Source organism: Pseudochaenichthys georgianus, chromosome 16, assembly GCF_902827115.2.
Source record: "Pseudochaenichthys georgianus chromosome 16, fPseGeo1.2, whole genome shotgun sequence".
Classification (NCBI taxonomy): Eukaryota; Metazoa; Chordata; class Actinopteri; order Perciformes; family Channichthyidae; genus Pseudochaenichthys; species Pseudochaenichthys georgianus.
Window position 1 is genome coordinate 23,012,011 of NC_047518.2, and position 20,359 is coordinate 23,032,369.

The following is a 20,359-nucleotide window of genomic DNA, read 5'->3' on the forward strand; positions in this document are numbered from 1 at the left end:
CCCCTAAACTTGGGACATGTAAAAAAATGTAAAAAAGGGAGAGAGAAAAAAAAAAGTCGGGATAACGGGTTAGTATCTCGTGCGCACGAGGGGGGGAGCCTTGGGAAACGGTGGACCAACGTGCCACAGGCTCTGTGTGTATGTGTTCTGAGTGTTTGTTTCCCTTTAAGGCCGCAGGTACTCTTGAGAGTCACGGACATTAATTCATAGATCAAAGCAGACTGGTTTACAGACTCTCTTGTTTTGCCAATCCGGTGATTAAACAAATAGCTCTACACCCCTGGCCGAAATGTCCTTAAAATTAAGTCTGATTTTGAAATATATCTCAAATAATGTATGCACTGTCATTTCCCCACGTAAACATAACAGTCTGCAATGAAATGGTTGTCTCCTGTGTGCTCCACTTCCTCCTTGGCGCACCGGTAACTTTAAAAAAAAAAAACTAACCCGTTATCCTGACTTTCTTTTTTCTCTCTTTTTTTTTTCATGTCCCTTTAGGGGCTCTGTACAAATGTCTGCATTTTGGGTCCAAAACCTGAATACTAACCTCATTTTCACTTTGAATCTCTGCAAAACAAAGGTTTGAAAGGGACATTTTCATAGATCAATTTCAAGGTTTAATCAATTAGAGCAGCAGCGGGTCAAAGATTTCCCCTTATTTTTAACCTGGTCAGTGCTGGGTGAAGTAAAACACCATGATTTCTAACTGGAGTACGAACGCCTTATGTTATGCAAGACTCTAGAGAAAACCTCACTGAATATAAATCCAACTCCTAAATCAGAGCTGTAATCACTCTAATTGGCTGATTCTAAGAGGGGAGAACAACTATCATTACCTCCAGAGTGCTAATTGTGCTGTTGTTGGCTCATGGCGGCCTACATTTACCCGCCAACTCTCCTTTAATGTACAGCCAACTTTCTCACATTACAGCCAGTGGTTTGCTCTCAGTCGCCCCCTGCCAGAGGAGGCAAATTGCATAACAGCAGACATTACACAAATTAAATAAAAGGGTTTAGCCAGCACCTCTACATTGTGACAAATGAACCGGCTGAGCTCTGCTGAAATAGTGCGGGGCCATGCAGACAAGAAGCACAAAGAAATTAGTTCCCAATGACACTAGACAATCACCGTTACACCCGGGCATTACTGAAGAACCTGATACAGGAGATGGGAATATTGCTCGTAGGGATGTGATTCAAAGTGTTGGTTGCTCAGAGTGGATTTTATATGGAGAATCAAGTTGATGGTGCATTAGGTCATGTTTGAACCATCATAACTTTATTCCAGCTTTTAATGCATCTAGACTTATTACGATCACCACTCTTGCCAGTAAAGTAATGTATTCTGGCACCAACCACAGTTGCAGCAAATGAGCAGTGCGCTGAACTAAAACGAAAATCTCTCCAGAAAATAAATATTGATCGACTAGGGGTTTAAAGTTCCCCCCCTCTTTTCTAAACTTTTCTTAAGAAACAAGGCTGTGGTCAGGCTGATTTGTCAAGGGACTGCCAAAGAAAATTAGGTGAAACTCTGCTCCGAAGCATCCTCCAGAATCAATTAATGCCAACAGCAGCAGCAGCCTTCTTAAACAATACATGAGCCTAACCAAGCCTAACCATGAGTGGAAAAGTAAAGTTAGGTTGTTCAAGATTCATTATTTAGGGAAAGCGTCATTTGTTATTCTGTCAACAAAGATAAAGAAAGAATCTCAGTCATGACATAAAATCACTCTCCATCCTTCCATTACGGACATGCAGTATATAATGTATCCATTAGCTACTGCATACAAGCCTGCTGAAAATGAAGTACTTCAGAGTACTTTAATGTAAAATGGGTTGCAGCATATGAAAGATGGGGGACAGAAGAAGGAGTAGTTGGCAGTAACAGAGTTAGGGGCAACAGGTTTTTGAATATACAGTATGTGAATCTTATTATATCTTACACACTGTGCTGTGCTTGCAAAATATCACAAATGATGCAGTGGTTAGTAATATTAGTTTTTTCGAAGAGGGGGATTGATCTAACAAAAAGTAGATGTGAAAATGATTAAATACATATTTTTTCACAACATTCTCTCTTTTATGAATGGGCTCTTTACCCACAGACTACAATATGTAATTTTCTCTATTTCCTAATGTTTTTCGGTTTCAGTGTGGTTACTTTCGTCTACATCAACAACATCTGATTCACATTCCATTTGCCGCAAGCATACTGAATTCAGAAGGAAAGTTATACAACAATAGGAAATAATAATTACACAGCAAACAGAAATTAAAAGCCTTCAGCACATTTGTAGTCATTTTCACCAGACACAGACTTTTAGACTAGACAAGAAAACCACTAAAAGAAATAACAAATGTGAATACCAGCACTCCTCCGAGACTCAATTAAATATATATCCTTTATTTAACCAGGTAAAAGACTCATTGAGATTCAAATCTCTTTTCCAAGAGTGACCTGGCCAAGAATTACTATTAAAACCCAGATAGAAAACATTGAATTCTAACATTTTTAAATCAGAAGTCTTTCCCCATGTAATGATGCATTTGGAACAAATGGAGAAATGATACACGTATTTTACTCTTCCTTTGAGAAGACCTTCATAAGACCTCTCTAAAGATAAAAATGACTTGTGGGTGTGGTCACATGACTGACCTGGGTGCCGTCTGGTCCAATCAGATCCAGCGATCCCATGGTGCTGTAGAGGAAGCGTGTGATCTTCATGAAGTTGTCGTCTCCGATGGACCAGGACCCGTCCACAAGGAAGGCCAGGTCCGCCTTGGCCTCCTTACACACTGCAGACATTCATGAGAGATACACACATTTAGTCAGCAACTCATTTTGTCTCTGCATTTAAAAAGGTCTCCAAAGGACGAAGCATACCTTGAATGGTAATTAGGTGTCTCATATATTCAGACTGAGTAAATATGAATATTATGAAGCAAATATATAGCTGCTGCAAAGTGGTAAATATGCAAAGGCTGGTTCCTCAGATTAATTTGCACATTGTAAAGTTATAAGAGAAAAAGTTGAGTTCATGTTTTAACATTTAAAAGTGACGTTTTTAACCCCCACAATGTGTTGTATATCATGTGTTTGTGTATTATTTTGACTTCTTAAAGGTGGGGTAGGTACGTTTCAGAAACCGGCTCGAGTGCACTAAAATTTGAAAGTACACAGCCGAAAAGAATCTGCCCCTTCCTTCAGACTTCCTTACAGAGCACCTCCTCCAACACACATGAACGCGCAATGCACGCCCAATGACGGCACGCCCAATGAGGGCACGAGATACATTTGTGCGTGCACGAGATGGAAGGCTGACAGACAGGGCGGCAATCCTGGATTGGTCGTGCTTTTTACAGTATTACGGGGTTCCACAGATGACATTTTTGTATGGATTTTTTGTCAAAGCACTTAAGATATTCATTGCTATCGGGATGTTAAGAGCATTCCATGGAATATAACAAAAAGTGTATCTCGAACCGGTTTCTGAAACTTACCTACCCCACCTTTAAGCTGATCATTCATATTCCTGACCAAGCAGTGACTTTTCCGTCTTTCTCCCACAGGTGTCTTCTCAGGCTAATCTTTAACAATGTAAAGTTGTTTTTAGATTTTAACAGGTTTTCAAACTCCAGTTCTACGCTAAATTCCCAGCTCGGTTCTGGACCAGGTCGGCCTCGAGAAAAAGTAAAGCCTTAACTTTATCAACACTGCATAAGGGGAAAAGTGGTTGTGATTGTAAACGCAACAAAATAAAAGGAAAGGAGAAAAAAAGGAAATCATACAAACCTGCCCGACCAGTGTTATTGTTTTTCGTTAGAGCCAACTGTTATTATCGAATATTTTTACAGAACTCCATAAGTGGCGCTCTGACGCTTGTCAGAAATGTCAAATTAAAGGTCAGTCTGAAAATGTTTTGATTACACGGTGTTATGTGGCTGCCTCTTGTAAGATATTACAATTGACTATTTCTGCTTCCATACAACATGATTGTCTTTCTTCCTGTTGTTTCTCCTACTGTCTACTCCCCCGATGTTATCTATCTGGAGCCCCTTCCCTGTCTGTTTCTCTCTTCCTCTCCATCACTGTGTTTCATTCTCTTCCTCCTGTTCTTAGAGTCCATCTCTCGGCCCCTTACAGACACACACATGCTGCTCCTTTATAACTCTCCCCTGTCTTTGGTGTACTGCTGAGTAAAGGTTGCTTGTCATTACAGATGGAGGCAAGGTTAGAAACGTAGACAGAGATGCTTACAGACGGGCCAGCAGGTGTGTCGGTTCATGTCTGTGGAGTTTGCTGTGCTGTTTCACCTGAGCCCATCAGACAGGAACCGAGGAGAGAAGGTGGAGGGTCACACTGTGGACTTTAGCCCCTTTGTAACTTTGCTTTCTCTTTAGTTTCAAAACATCCTCCACAGTCAGAATATTATACCTGTTTCATCTCAAAATGTCTTTTTTGTTGCTCCTGGAAAATGTATAGATTATACAGTAGTTTTTCGGTGATTCAATGATTCAATGAAAATTGAAACATTATCTGCATGAAGTTGGAGTCATGGCTCGACGCCTGTCAATCACAGTTGTAAGGCAATGCAAGGCAAGCACAAAATGAATGACATTAAGAGCATTGTACCCTATATGTTGAAGCGACACTGCCAGATTCCGATTGATAGAATGGTGTCTTGTGCTGAGCCGGAAGTAACTAGTTAATAAACCAGGATTAGTGTAACATTTCTTCATCTTGTAAAAGTGGTTGGTGTGTAGCTCACACAATAAAGTCATGAGCATATGTAACGACTCAGACTTTCAAGTTCTAGGGTTCTTTTCTTTTCTTTTTGCTAATCTTAAATGTAACATCCCAGATTAAGTTAGCTCTCTAAAGTTCCTTCCAGGTCACTGTTGATGTTTTGAAACTAAACACAGTTCACAGCTGTGTAACGAGTAGACGTGACATTAGAAAGTGATCTTATTAAAAGTAAACTGTTTTCTTTCCTGTTTTATAATCATGCCAGACAGCTGGCAGTTTGCACTGTCAATCAATGTTTTAAATTAGAGCAAATCTGCTCGTTATTATCGATTTCCACACAAAGTAAAGTCCAAATCAGATATTTTTTGCTTCAAATCGCAATTATTACCTTTTACCTGCTGTTTAAGTGCATTAAAGGTAATACATGCAATCAGAGTTGCACACACATGCTTGACAACTGATTTCTATTTTTATCAAAACGAGCCAAGCTTTACTAATATGATAATACCCTTTCAAACATATACACTGACAACAAACAAGATTTGAGACTAAAAAGAACTATGATTAAAAGTGTTGCCTTATTTGTCAAGTTGAAAGAAGCTGTTATTACCACCTCAGCCAAAAATGTAACAAATATTGCAAGTATCTGGTGGTGTAAGTTGTGCAGAATCACTTTTGATGACCCGCATATGACAGCTGGCTTTTACCCAGCGTGATAGTTATCAAGTGTGCCCGCATGGCTTTGTTTAATTGAAATATAATGTTTTGTTTAATTTTACATTACATTACATGTCACTTGTTAGACACTTTTATCCAAAGCGACTTACATACTCAATACTGTGGACAATCCCCACAGGAGCAATTTGGGGTGAAGTGTCTTGCCCAGGGACACAACGACATGCTGACTGCAGTGGGAATCAAACTTGCTATCCCCTGATTCGAAGTCCAGCACACTATCCACTGAGCCACAGCCTCATGTAATGTTTAATTTGACTATATTATGTGGCTGACCACAGGTAACATACAACAATAATAGATCACTAAGAAGATCACCTGGAATACACTGGGAGAATAATATGTGTGTGTGATTTCAACTTCTTTCTCACCTTCTTTAGCGGGTGGGATGGTGGGAGGGGGCTCAGTGGTCGGGGGTTCAGTCGGAGCTAGAGTGGGCGCTGGCACTGGACAATACACACACACACAGAGAGAGAAACAAGACAGGTCATTAATCATGATGACAGTGACAAATCGCACCATCTTTGGGTTTATCACACACACACACACACACACACACACACACACACACACACACACACACACACACACACACACACACACACACACACACACACACACACACACACACACACACACACACACACACACACACACACACACACACACACACACACACACACACACACACACACACACACACACACACACAATGAGAGACAGCAGCCTGTTTCTGTTCAGATGAAACTTTTATAATCCTCTTCCTTCCTTCGACAGCTGAGTTCTGGACCTTAACAGAGAAAAGATTTGTAGTGCAATCTGTACTTACAGCCTACGTGTGCTAAAGCAACCCAGCTGCTGTGTTGCACTCCGTTTATCTTTCTTTCCATCACTTACTTACAGCAATCAGATTTTATCTTTTTACTTTCTTTCTATATCTCTCTCTTGCCTATCCGTGCCTATAAGTCAGGGACAGCAAGAGTTCTATTCTCATCAGTCTAGTATCTATCTGACCAGGGGCCGTCTTTTTTAAAGTTAAAAACAGACTCCAGGTTAAAGTATGCCTCGGTGTCAAGCCAATTACTTTGCAGAAAGCAGTTGATTCTGTCAAACCGGGGTACACCAAGTGAATCATCTTGAAAACATCAACAACAGCCCTAAGAGAGGGGCACAATCTTCAGGAGAGTAGGTAGAATCTCTTCAAAAAAAGGTATTTCAGCTTCACTAGTGACTTGACTTGATTTGCTGTTTTGTTGATGTCATTTACTTTCTTTACTGTCCCTCCACACTAAAGACTTTTACAGTGTGAATCCATCAATCTCTATAACACAGGTTATGAGCGACCACTCCAGGTCCCGTGAGCTGTGAGGTTCCCCTCGGCTACTCAGCTGAACAATAAACGTTTACAGCAGCAGCCACTATGTTCAGAGAGAGAATCACAGAGACATACCAAATACAGGTACAGTAGCACAGTCACTTATAGGGGTAAGACTACAGCGGGGGAAATGCGGTATAGGGGAGAAAGAACAGAGAAAGGAGTGAGTGAGGAGGTGACAGTGGACAAAAAAATAAGTGGTGAAAAACTGGGATGAAGGGTTGAGTGGGTCTGTGTTTGTTCTTACTACAGATACAGAGATGAGGACATTATAGATGTAAATACAATGTATACAACTTTTGCAACATACACGTCATGTCAGTGATGGAGACAGCAGGTCCCTCCATTTCCTGCATCTGGGTGTGAACGCTGATCTGGTACTGGCTGCCGGGGGTGAGGTCGTAGAAGCACTGTCGGGAAGAACCAGCTCCCAGGCTCACTTCCTGCCTCTGACCATCTGCAAGGACACAGCAAAACAAAAACGGACTTACATTAGATGAAGTTCAAGATCAAAAGCCATACAATCCAAATAAGCTCAATTCCCTCAAAAGCTCCTGTTTCACATTAACTTTATTTACAGAGCACATTTCCGTCTTTCCGCCTCGTTCTGCATCATATCCAAGTCTTGGAGCTGCTATATGTAATCATTTTGTTTACAATTTGATACTGAGCATCTTTATTGGAGCAGTCAGGGTGTATGCAGAAACATGTCCCTGTCCTGCAAGCATGCTCATGTCATCTGGAAATTCAAATTTGATTTGAAAAGCTTGCCTGTGTAAAATCGAATATAACATTATCGATACTAAAAATAAACCATTGTTTTAGGATTACCGAAAGTAGGATATCTTATGACATAAATTATCTCAATTTGAGTTTCTTTCCTCTTCTCTTTGCAAGTTCCTTTGAATTGCACACTGCAAACTGTTTTACAATGGTTGAGTGGTTGTTATGAAAACCGTAGAGGAACGGCATCGCAGGAAATACTTCTTATAATAATTTGAATTGGTATCAAAAAATTAAGAACCTGGAAACTGCGGACACATACAACTGTACTAATAGGTGCCATTTTTCAGTTTCATTAGCCTGATGTCATTTCCTAATGTGTTTCTTATATTAGAGCTATAGTTTCGCTCATCATCCAAACAGGAAACTACCATAAATAATAAAGTTTGGGAAACAGCTGTTACATAGACCGTTAACTTTTCATCTGAGAAGGTGTCTGAGCAGCTGGTTGGCTGTTTGTGGATTAAACAACATCTATAACTCCAGCATGAATATCCAGTTGCTGCTTAGGCAGAAGACGGGGAGACACAGATAAATAGAGAACTATGGGAGGGAAGGAAGATGGAAGAGGGAAGTCTTCCTCCTTTTTTTCTGACAGTAAATAGTCAAAAGAACCACTTACTGTAGTATTAGTTTTATTTTGGTCTCAAACCCCATTACCAGCCGACACTCACATTTGTTTTAATGAAGAGTAACAACTAATCATCTACTGAAACCCTGAAGAAAATCCATTAAAAAAACTGAGCGATCATTTCATTTGCTATGTGCTTTTCTCTCAGAATACAATTGCCATAAAGGTGCACCTAATAAAAAGCAATTTCATAGATATTGTGTTTACATTGTTGTAAAGTAAACACTTTCTTTTTCAAAATGCTCTAATGATCTGAATGAAGGTTTATTTGTAACATAAGACACCTATGGACCTAAGCTTAACTTGTCTGTTAAAATCGTTCAGCTGGTTTACATAGAAATGTTCTCAGTTAAATATGTTTACTAGTTTGTTCATCTTTTAGACTTAAGACACATTAGTCTGTTGTGTGCCATTGTATCATGCAACAGTAGCAGAGCCATCTCTCTGTGAAATTATCTGGGTTTTTTCCAGAGCTGTGTGTGACACGATCTGCGTGCACACAGTAGTCTCACTGAAATGAACTAGGGAGGCCCAATTTGCCACAGAACTATCGTTATGAAAATAATTTTCTATCACATAGTGGTGTTTTAATATGAAATCAAAGCAGAAGATCTACACCTTAAATGTCTTGAAGCATTTGTGTAGGTGAAAATCCAACAACAAGGCATCTGGATCTGCTTAGTATGCGACCTTTTGACACATGCTGACATTTAAAAAATAAACATAGACTAGACAAAAGGTTTTGTTTCATGGTCAGATAAATAATAAAAACAATGAGCATCCAACTCACAACAGGCTTATACACCAAGAAAACTAAACCTTAGAGAAACAGTAAATCCACTCACAGCGAACAGTTTAATTTGTATTTATCCTCAGAGGGCAGTTGGGTGTGCAGCAGGAGTTTATATTATATCTACTGTAAAAAAAAAACGGTCTCAAATAACAATATATTGCCACAATAGAGAAACTGAGATATTTGCTGTCTCTGTTGGCATTGTACATCCACCAATCCAAATATCATTCATCTCCAAAATAGCTTACTGTTGACAGGGTTTTGTTTCAAATAGGTTTAAGTAGATAAAGCTAAGGTCTTTCTGTCTTTCTTTGTTCCCCCTCCTTCTTTTCTTGATCCGTCCCTTTTTTTCATTTATGAACTGAGCGGGCTGATGATTAAACAACCTCGAAAGGTCATACTCTCTGAACACTCTTTCTCATCTGTTTTATTTATGATGGGATGACAAGCGAAATTCTCCAAGCGGTTTCCTCTCATGTTGGTTATTAGGGAGAGATCGGGAGAGATCAAACCTCCCTTCCTTTCTACAAATGAAGAAATTTATGTATGTCCTTGACTCTGTACAACACTGCCATGTCAAAGTGAGAGAAATATGCAACACTTATTTCCTCAGAGGCTCATATCATTATGACTCCAGATATGTAACCAACACACATGTTACCATCACAACCAAAACCAAAGAGTCCTGAGCTGACTGGTCTTTGTGTTGTTAATAATAAACAGTGGTGACATTTTCACAAGGACACACTGTAAATCTATAATGAAACATATCCAGCCCACCTCACCAAATATCACAACTCATGTAAAACTGATTTACTGACTTACTTGTATTCCAGTCACTTATCTGGCGAAAGCCTTGTGCTCACGACGTGGAACGCGGGAACGTGCTGGGATGAGTGAAGGTGCACACTGAAACGTTGCTGAGAACATCTGTGGACTGCGTGCATCTGTTCTAACATTACTGCTCGTTTCTGAACAATTAAACTTAGTTTTTCAAACTGGAGTTAAAAAGTGTGATTCAGACTACATTTCAACAAGATGACAAAGTTACACTTAATTTAAATTCCTAACCTTATGTCAATAAAGTTACCGTTTGGACAGAACTGCTCTCACAAAAAAGCCAATCTAATGAAAGCACTAAATCAAGAAATGAACTCAGTTTTCACCACCTTTAAGAACAGAGTTGAATTCTGGCCCACATACAGGCATCATGGACGACCATACAACAGTAGATGAACTTACTGAGTGTAGACTGAATGGAGACTCTGTATAACGTGGCCTGTAGAAGAGGCTGCCACTGGACACACAGGCTGATGGGACGTATCTGGTAGGTCGACAAGCCAGAGACACCCAGGAACACTGCAGATAGGGAGGCAGGCAGATAGAAAGATTACAGAAAGATCTATTTATATAAATCAATTTTCATACAAACATGAAGCAGAACAAAGTTTAAGTTTGTAACACTTGTCAATTGTTTTTACTATCCTTTCAAATTAATGACAGTAATACACATGGACTGAACTGATGTTAAACATTACTAAAACATTCATCTCTAACCAACGTGGCACATTTTATGATCATAAACGTTTTGGTTTTTGTCGCTTTTGTGACATGTCTGGTTAGACCGCCCCCAACCAGCTCATTTAACCGCTATACGACCCAAGACTCAAGAGACACTCGCTCACATAAAAGTAGCACTGACTGTCGTTGCTCTAGCCATGGATCATGTGGACTTTATTCTCCACATCGTATTAGTGGTTCAGCTAAAGCTTTCTTTAAGCCACTTACCCAGTAGACAAAAAACTCACCTACAACCATGTGGCTTTTGTCTTCAGTGGGAAAGGTCAAAATGTGCAAATGTGTCTAATTAGGTTGGGAAAGTCTAAGGCCCATTTGAGCGTGTTTTTACTTTATTTAAAATAATAATAAAAATGTATAATTGCTCATTTTGGTTGCAAAAGGGTATACGTTTGTCTAACTTTGCAGAGACATATCATCAGGTAAACCACTTTGACTAGAATGTGGTCAGTTTAGCTCTACTGGGTGTAAAAGCTATGTGCAGTAACTTTGACTGACTGGCTGACAATAGTGCGAGGTAAAATCTATAATGTTCAAACTTGAAAAAGTTAGGATAAGAGCTGCATTAAATAGACAAGTGGCACATCTCTTTGTGCATCAAATGAAAAATGAACATTGCACCAAATAAAAGTGGAAATGGATGAAATGTCTCCATACTGACAGTTCCTGTGACAACATTCAGCTGTGTTAGAGCACTTCACACAAAGTGACAAAATGAGTCACTGTCAGGCTCGCTGTTTAACTCTTGTGGAGAAACAATGAGGCATGATGCAGCAAAATGCAAAAACACCACCAAGCAATTTAAATAGCTGAAGCTTGTTTGGAAGTGAGATTTCAGAGTACCACAGGAAAGCAAATCTTCCAGATAATGTTGTACTGTATGCATGGACATTATCTTATAAAGAGCCTTATTAATATTGTTGGAGGGAGAGGCAGGAATTTAAAATGCAACACCGGCGAAAAAGTGAGTAGTTTGAGTGTATAAATCTGATGAATCTACATGTCAATGGCTCATACTTCATCCTGATCTTCTGATGAAAGCATATTTCATGATGAGAACTCAATAGAGACAGAAAGGCGTGAGGGACCTGTCACTCATCCTGCAGTTGGATGATTAAAGGACAGATTAAGGATTGCACATCATCACTGCAGTACAACCCGTGTTTCAAAGGAAATCTCTATACTGACAATGTGTAAATTGACTACCCCCTCTACATTTAGCCTTTACATTTTATTCCTCAACATTTATCATCAAGTTAAAGGGGACATTTTATGACAGTTTTATGCAGATACATTTGGAGGGCCTAACAACCCACAAACTGTGAAATAAAACACAATCCCTGTTTGCATAAACGTGCATGAAAAAAGCATGAGCTATTAAAATGAGAGTATGTTTGTTTTAATCCAATTCCAGACTGTCCCTTGCGGCCAATCAGACAGTAAGCCTAAAAGACAACAGTAGATTTTTAAAGCAAGACATGATACAGCAGGGTTTTTTTTTTTTTTAAACCGACACACCCAGAGACAGTAAGCCCAAAAGACAACATAAATGTTTGGTGATAGATAGTGACAGAATAGGTTCAGAGAAATACGGGTGTACATGTATGCATACATATCCCTGCTGTACATACACTTCTCTGTTTGGCTCTATATCGTCAATCTCTCTCTCACTTCCTCCCTCTCTCAGAGTGTCTTTGTTTGAAATGTGAGGGACGTTAAAGCCTGCGTTAGGTCTTACTGCACCTACTGATACCAAAACCATATGCAAAAAGGATTGTTCTCATTGGCTGAATGAGAAATATTCATATCCTTCTGTCTATCAGTGTGTTTGCTAAAGTCTCAATGGAAATTAGAGCGGGTGGTATCAGCAGGTAGTTAATATGCATGTTGTACATTTCCCTCTTTCGTGAAACTAGTTTGCTTTTCTGCTGCTGCTGCTGCTGCCGCCTCTCCATTCTAACAGTCACGCTTTCCTTTGTGACGCATTTAGACTGAAAACTTGGTAATGGTCCCAACTAGGGCTTATTTGGGAATTTGGCATGATTCTCCAAAAGCAAACCAAGTTATTATCAGTGAAAGCTGGAATAACATTTTGAATATCTTTCATTAACCTTTATTTTATTATTAGTCAGTAAACAGTGAGATTCCAATCTTCTATTTACAGACCTGCCTATACAATGTCAACGGTGCCAATCGAGGAAGAGGGTTCAATTTCTATGAAGGAAAATGTTTATTTCCAAATCAAAATTCATAACCATAACCATAACAACCATAACAACTTTTCTTAAAAATGGACTGGTCTTTTCAGATGTATGATAGAGGAGATGCTGCTTACATGTCTTGGAGTTCACTAGCAGAGGTTCACTTTGTCCCGTAGGGTAGGAAGCCGTCACTTGAACGCTGTACTCCGTCCCACTAAGTAGATTCAGAAGCATCTTGGAGTTCATATCTTCACCCACAACTGTCTCCAAAACTGGTCCTGGAACTGAGACACACACACATGAGCACAGGCTGACATAATAAAGCAGGCAAGTGATGTACAATGCAAACCAAATGTAGTTTTCTGTGATTTGTATTATTCCAAAAACATTTAATAATAAAGAATTGAAATGTTGTAAGGTTCTTAACATCTTTGCCAACATTTCCCCGAGATACCATTACATGCATACACATGGTAAGTGTCCACAAGCTTTCCTTCATGTTGCTTAAGATAAAGGTGAAAATATACACAGCCAAAAGGGTTGTGTTAGAATCACTTAAGAGTCACATATAGACATGTTATCAAATATATTTCTAAAACTGATAACGAAAGGCTCTACACTGCAACACAAGCACAATGTTCATTCACAGTTTTCTCTACATTGATCATTAGCTAGTGAAAAAGGGGACATTCTGCATTAGCCTGGATCTTTGAACATGATTCTTAGACTTTAGCAATCCAAAAGTTGGAGATGGCATTTTTAGCAAACCCAATGGCGCTAATATTAGTGCTGACTTAATAAGCTAGCTAGACAGAGCTGATATAATGTGCCAGCGCGTTGTTGCTTAAGCTGCCAAAACTGACTGTTGACATGCCGCTATCTTGAAGAACCTAACACATGGAAAGAGGCATAATCCTGCATCAATATCTATTATAAAGGGCTGAAGATACAAATTGAATAAAACCAATACAAGAAAAGAAAAGCAGCAATTATCTTAACAACCCACCAGACACTGGAACTGTTGGCATTTGCACACAGGCACTTTTTATTCCATTGATTCTCACGATGAAAACAGAATCCTTGTGAAATTCATTTACCTTCAAATGCATACCTAAAATCAGATGAATGCAGCATGTCTACTTAATTAAATTAGAGTCATTGTCAAAAACCAGACATGGAAACTCAAAATACTGGAGCCTTGCCTTGTTAGGATGAAACAAATAGCACTACAGAAGCAGCAGAACAGTGAAAATGGGCTTTTGATGATGCTTCGAGAAAATAAATAAAACAAGAAGGAAAACATTTTATTTCAGCTCTGGATCACTGACGCTTCCTTGATGCCTCAAGCGTCTTATTAAAAAGAGAAACTAAGAAGTCACTATCGGGAGCACCAACACTGAGAGCAGTTTGTTTTTCATCTTGCATGTGTACAGGTCTGTTGCTAGGGGGGGGCTCCCATGTGTGTGTGTGTGTGTGTGTGTGTGTGTGTGTGTGTGTGTGTGTGTGTGTGTGTGTGTCTATATACCATATATAGGCTGGTAGACGATCCTGTACCCTGTTGTAGGAGACTGAGGGGGATCCCAGGTGACTCTGAAGCGGTTGTACCACTCCTCTGACACACGCAGGTTTCCAGGAGACAGGAGGGGCACTGCCAAAACACAAACAAAATCAGAACACAGAGGTCCATCTCAAAAACTTGACTCAAAGATGTCCTGTGTAAATGTGTTTTAAAATAAGCTATGGTTACATCTCCAAAATACATTGTCTCTAACAGACGTGTCACATGCATTTCCTTCAGGTATTCATAGTGTATAGGCTAGGGTATGAAATGGGGCTTGATATCATAGAAACTGCTGATACTTGTGCAGAAACACTGCCTGAATTTTGTTATAAAAACTTAAGCAATCCTTTTTTTTTTTTTAAATAACAAGCCCTCTTTTGCAGGAAACAGACTGAACACACATTCACATTTCTAAAAGCTTTATACATATATGATTAAAGGATTGCTTCCACAAAGGCAGCTGAGCTACAGTATAGGCTAGCAGCTAAAGATGCTAACAGCATGAACAGCACAAACAACGGCAACAGTGCTGGCAGAGGAAACAGATTCTTCATAGGACTAATCATGTTCTTTGTTAATGGTCTCAATAAAAAACTAGGCATAGCACTCGGTATATAATTAGTTCATATAATTATATCTTTCAACACACTAATGAAATATAATTTATGTTGACAAAGCAGCACAACTTTATTTAACAGTTTTTTGTGGATTGGTTGAATTTGAGTTATCAAGTTGGAAAATATTGTAGACTTTAATTAAAGAGAGAAGATAGATCTCCATTAGAAAAATGATCACCAAATGATCATGTTTTACTGTATATCCAAGTGTGGCTGCGCTCTGATTTACGACTAGGCAGCATTCCAAGCTCGGGACGGATTGGTCTAGCAATATTGCGAGCTATTAGTACCCTCATCTTATAAGATGACATATTCTGTCTGAAATGTCAATGTTCTTTACAGCGAGGAGACAATCACAACTGCTAATAAGAGGTTATCAAGAGTTGGAGAAATGAATTAGCGTTGAGCTAAATAATTCAATTGTCTCGTTAATGAAGGGAGCTGCTGTAATTATGAATGGCCTTCATTGCGACAATTAGGAACAGACCAGTATTTGTCATAGCTTTAATTCATTTTCTCCCTGAGGAACGTAAATGAACTTGAAATGAATGCAACAGTGCAAATGAACATTCTGCTCGCTGCAATAAAATTAATTTTCATTAGCTTTTGGTATTGCCAGATGTGTTTAATTAAACTGGGACTCGCATATTGTTATGAGGAAAATGTGAGGAACCGAGAGTTGACCCCTGGGATAATAACTATGCTTACATGTGGCCCCCGTTGCAGATACACTGATGCCATATTGTCCATCGGTGTACACAGGTGTGATCGTCACTTTGTACTGGGTGTCTGCTAGAAGAGGCTGAAGCACTGCTCTCCTCTGACCACCAGGAACTACAACCTAAACACACACACACACACAAATACAAATTAAAGGCACATTGGAAGGTGTCGTGCAGGCGTATGAAAAAAACCAATGATTAACCTTTTTTTCTGCTCTTTAAGGACAGACCTGCAAACTGCCTCACACACATGGGCAGACACATCTAAAACACGCGCTTGCTGGGTAAGAGCTTGTGTGCTTGTGAACACACACTCAAAACACTCTACATGCCTGATATAGCAGACTGCAAACAGAATCTGTCGCTCTTCTCTGCTGCTTTAAAGGGACATATGGAGACAAAGATTAAGGCAAGACCTAATTAGGTGAAACAGAAGGTGCTTGCATAGCTTCAGGGGTTTCAACCACAACTGTTCAAGAATTCTGCTCAGTTCAGTTTAGTCGATAAAGTCAGTTAAGGCCAACAGTGTCGAAGAAAGAGCAGGAAAACCCATTACAGCTTTGTTTTAATTTAAGTGTTGAACTTTGTTCTTTCTCTGAATCTTTGTTTAAGTTTCTTAAAGGAATAATTTGTATAAATAAGGTATATCTCATGTCAAACAAAGTGCCCTGCAAAAATAATATTTAGTAGACTGACACTTGACAAAATGAACTTGATAAAACTGGCATTCCCATTATATACAAATAATTTTACACAACGTAAACGTCTTTTATTCTGAGCACTTTGTAGAAGGCATTGTCCATGTTGGCTTTAAACTCGAGCTTTACAGTGCATTCATTGAACATACGTTTTGTGACGAAGATGCAGATATGACCAAAAATTAAAGTAACTTTCTCTGGCTTCATATTTAATTAAGTTTCTCTGTTGGAAACGAAAACATGATTTGATATGCACACCAGAAGGGCTTATGCCGCACATCTGTCTTTTTAACTACTGTAAGTGTCTGCTTTCCAAAACAAGACCTTAACATAAACAACAGCAGAGAGAGTGTGCACTGATACCCAAATGTTAGCCTGTGTGTGTGTGTGTGTGTGTGTGTGTGTGTGTGTGTGTGTGTGTGTGTGTGTGTGTGTGTGTGTGTGTGTGTGTGTGTGTGTGTGTGTGTGTGTGTGTGTGTGTGTGTGTGTGTGTGTGTGTGTGTGTGTGTGTGTGTGTCAGAGAGGGAGCCAAAGAGCAGGATAGACAGATACATGTACGTCAAGAGAAGGCCAGTTTCATTTTTCATAGCCAATGAGATGAGAGGAGCTGTCCACTGACTGCGGTGCTGAAACACCTGCACACATACAAACTTTTGCAATTTCATAAATACACACAACCTGCTTATTCAAACTATGGGAAAAAACATACAAACTTTGGGAAAAAACATACAAACTTTGGGAAAAGGGCGCGACCTGAAACAAACTGTTATCTATCAACCATGAGACAAGTCTAAGACTTTCTCCCATTCTGTTCGGCTATTGTTTCTTTTGCTCTTTCTTCTGCTCCCAGTGCGGTAAATGGCTGCTGAAAAGATAATGGAATGTCTTGTGGCTTGACCTGGCCCCTCCATCTTCTACCGCCACATTGGGAAATTAAAACAGGGGGCCGGGGAAGAGAGTAGAGGGGAGAAAAGTAAGGGGAGGTGACAAGAGAGAAGAACAGAGGGAGGGAAATCAGAGAGAAACAGGGTACAGATGAAGAGAGAGAGAGTGTGTGTGTGTGTGTGTGTGTGTGTGTGTGTGTGTGTGTGTGTGTGTGTGTGTGTGTGTGTGTGTGTGTGTGTGTGCGTGCGTGCGTGCGTGCGTGCGTGCGTGCGTGCGTGCGTGCGTGCGTGCGTGCGTGCGTGCGTGCGTGCGTGAGTGCGTGCGTGCGTGCGTGCGTGCGTGTGTGATCAGGGTCAGAAAATGGCACTGAGCTCAAGGGCTCTTACCACAGAGAGAGGAATCAGGAAGATGAGGCTGAGCAGACCGGGACTAAAAGTGTAATCAGTTTTCTGATTGGAGCAGATGACCCCTCACTGACCGCTGAAATCACCATCCAGTTGGGTGGAGGTGTGAAACATTAAGGATCTTCCTCAAAATATACCTCCAGTGTCGTCTGTTTAGTTTACTCAGTGTTCACAACTCAGCAGGGAACTAGTTTGTGTATGTGAATGTGCATAAGGAGGGAGACTTTAGAAACTATACACAGGGATATACAAATAGCTCTTCATTAAATCACTCTGATCCCATACAGCAAATGCCACTGACACCTCTACATGAATTTCATTCTTTGTGAAAGATTGAGTTTTACAGCCGCAGCTTGATCAACTCACAAACTCTTCTTCGTGGTCGCCCCTGAGGTCAGCATAGGAGACTCTGTAGCTTTTCACAAGGGGGTCTTCCAGCTCCCATGATGCCTCTAAGCTCTGGGTGGTCTCGTCACTCAGCTGCAGGTTCCTCGCAGCATGGCGTGCCACTGTCACACCACATCATAGACAACAGGGAGTTAGAAGTTGGCTAAAGTTACATTTTCTCAACTCTTAATGTGCTTCAATAAATTGTGGATTAGAAGAGTTTCAGTCAGAATGCCAAAATGCTTAAAGAAAATCATAGCGAGCAATGTCAACGTGCCGATATGCTCACACTGCTGTGATGAGCTGGATAATTCAAGTCGCGGTTAAGTCTTGCCAGATGCAGCTTTTTTTTTCTTCTCAGGAACACAACTCAGTTTGAAATGGTTTTAAACCAAGACGTTTTCAATCAATCAATGTTTATTTATAGCCCAATATCACAAATGTTACATTTGTCTCAGTGGACTTCACAGTTTGTACAGAATATCAGTATGACAATACGACACCCTCTGTCCTTAGACCCTCACATCGTACAAGGAAAAACTTCCAGAGAAAACCCACAGTTTAAAGGGAAAAATGGGAGAAACCTCAGGGAGAGCAACAGAGGAGGGATCCCTCTCCCAGGACGGACAGACGTGCAATAGATGCCGTGTGTAAATTGAAAAGATAATACATTTGCAACATAGGTAGTCCAAATGTTTGGAAATGCATGTGTCTATAAGAAGAAGATGAATCCACATTCTTTTAAGGACTTAGCAGTCCTGGGTGGATGCAAATCAGTGTAAGGGCTCCATACAGATTGCAGCCTTGAATTAAAAGCATTGATTTGTATAAAACGGAGGTGAATCGCTGGCGGCTTTAACTTGTGATTTGGTCTTTTTAAAGTTCATAGGATGGTGGGCAGGGAATTAAATAAAGGAGAAATGTTGTGTTTTAAAGCTTTGAGTGAAAGAAAACTTTACTGGTTGTGGCCTGTTCTTCATACGAAACACAATCCAGATGGCCTGCAGGTCACCCTTGAGATGATGACGTTTGAACTATAGTCTCTGGGTGAAGCCAACTTGGTAAACACACTAAATCCTGCTTGCAAATGTGATCAATCTTTCAGTACTGCATGCATCAACCTTACCCAGAACAGACAGGGTGGAGCTTTTCTAAGCTCTCAGTAATTCTGGTTGTGCTTCCTGAAACTAAATGAGCATCCAAACCCAAACTTTGCTACGGGAACTTGCTAGAACTGTGCCTGAACTCTGGCAACATCAGCACGCCCTGGAAAGAGCCTTTCATATGTCAATGGCACTACACTTTCTACACAGATGTCTTGGCTTGAATTGTGATTGAAATGTGTCCAGCCTCTCTGCTCGGGTCGTTTTTTGAAGCAAGTACAACTTTGTCTGCTGCCCACTGGACACATGGAAGCAAAAGAGTTGCCCAGAAATGTTCCACCAAGCACAGTTTGAATCTGACTTGACATGACAAATCGTGTCTACACTTTTTCATTGACTGTTTAATCATTGATTGTGACACTTTCACTCCTGACATTTTGTAATGTTACACAAAAGCGCTTCTTACCTGCTGTTGTAGTAGACATTGTTGTAGTCCTGACCACTGAGAGGACAAAAGAGAACATTAATCAGATAATTCAATAGAACCTCTCCTCAACATCTCTCTGTTTCAATAACTACAGTAATTAGACAGAAAAACACAAATTATTAATGCGGAAAATAGATTATTTTTCCACTGAGATAAGCTTTGACAAACAAATCAATGCAAAAGGGCTCATGCAGAGCCACGCTTTGAACTCAGACATGCTAATTTTATGATTCTGAAATGAAAGGAAAATGTGATTGGACTGATCTCAGTGGCACTTAGGTGAAGAGGGTTATTTAGGGTACAGGCTAATTTACAACATAACCAAGGGGATTTTAATTTTTGAAATTGCACTCACTTCTCTGGTTTTTGTCTTGAAAGTTTCAAGATTCTGATTTAGTTTTTTATTAATAAGATGCAGCAAATACTACAACAGTCTGGTTTAGAAACAGCACAGCAATCAATCAGTCTAATGTGACTTACATGTGGTCTCTATGACAGAGATGGTGTCACTCTCAGATTCATCTTTGAACACAGCCGTCAACATAACTTCATACTCAGTGGAGGGGCTCAGGCCATTCAGGATGTATATGTTATCACTTCCACTCAAGACCACCTAGAAGAGAAACACACACACAGGTCTTACTCTCTTATT

At 40.0% G+C, this 20,359-nt stretch overlaps 1 protein-coding gene across 1 annotated transcript in view; it reads right to left on the minus strand.

Annotated features, from left to right (window-relative positions):
- Positions 1–20,359, minus strand: part of col14a1a (collagen, type XIV, alpha 1a) — a 107,073-nt gene that overhangs the window by 76,838 nt on the left and 9,876 nt on the right. The window contains exons 12-21 of the mRNA XM_034102195.2: positions 20,188–20,320; positions 19,687–19,722; positions 18,097–18,239; positions 15,730–15,862; positions 14,369–14,491; positions 12,978–13,127; positions 10,307–10,423; positions 7,168–7,314; positions 5,854–5,928; positions 2,657–2,796 (exon numbers count right to left, since the gene is read on the minus strand). Coding sequence (XP_033958086.2) covers positions 2,657–2,796; positions 5,854–5,928; positions 7,168–7,314; positions 10,307–10,423; positions 12,978–13,127; positions 14,369–14,491; positions 15,730–15,862; positions 18,097–18,239; positions 19,687–19,722; positions 20,188–20,320 — 1,197 coding nt within the window. The remainder of the gene's footprint in view (positions 1–2,656; positions 2,797–5,853; positions 5,929–7,167; positions 7,315–10,306; positions 10,424–12,977; positions 13,128–14,368; positions 14,492–15,729; positions 15,863–18,096; positions 18,240–19,686; positions 19,723–20,187; positions 20,321–20,359) is intronic.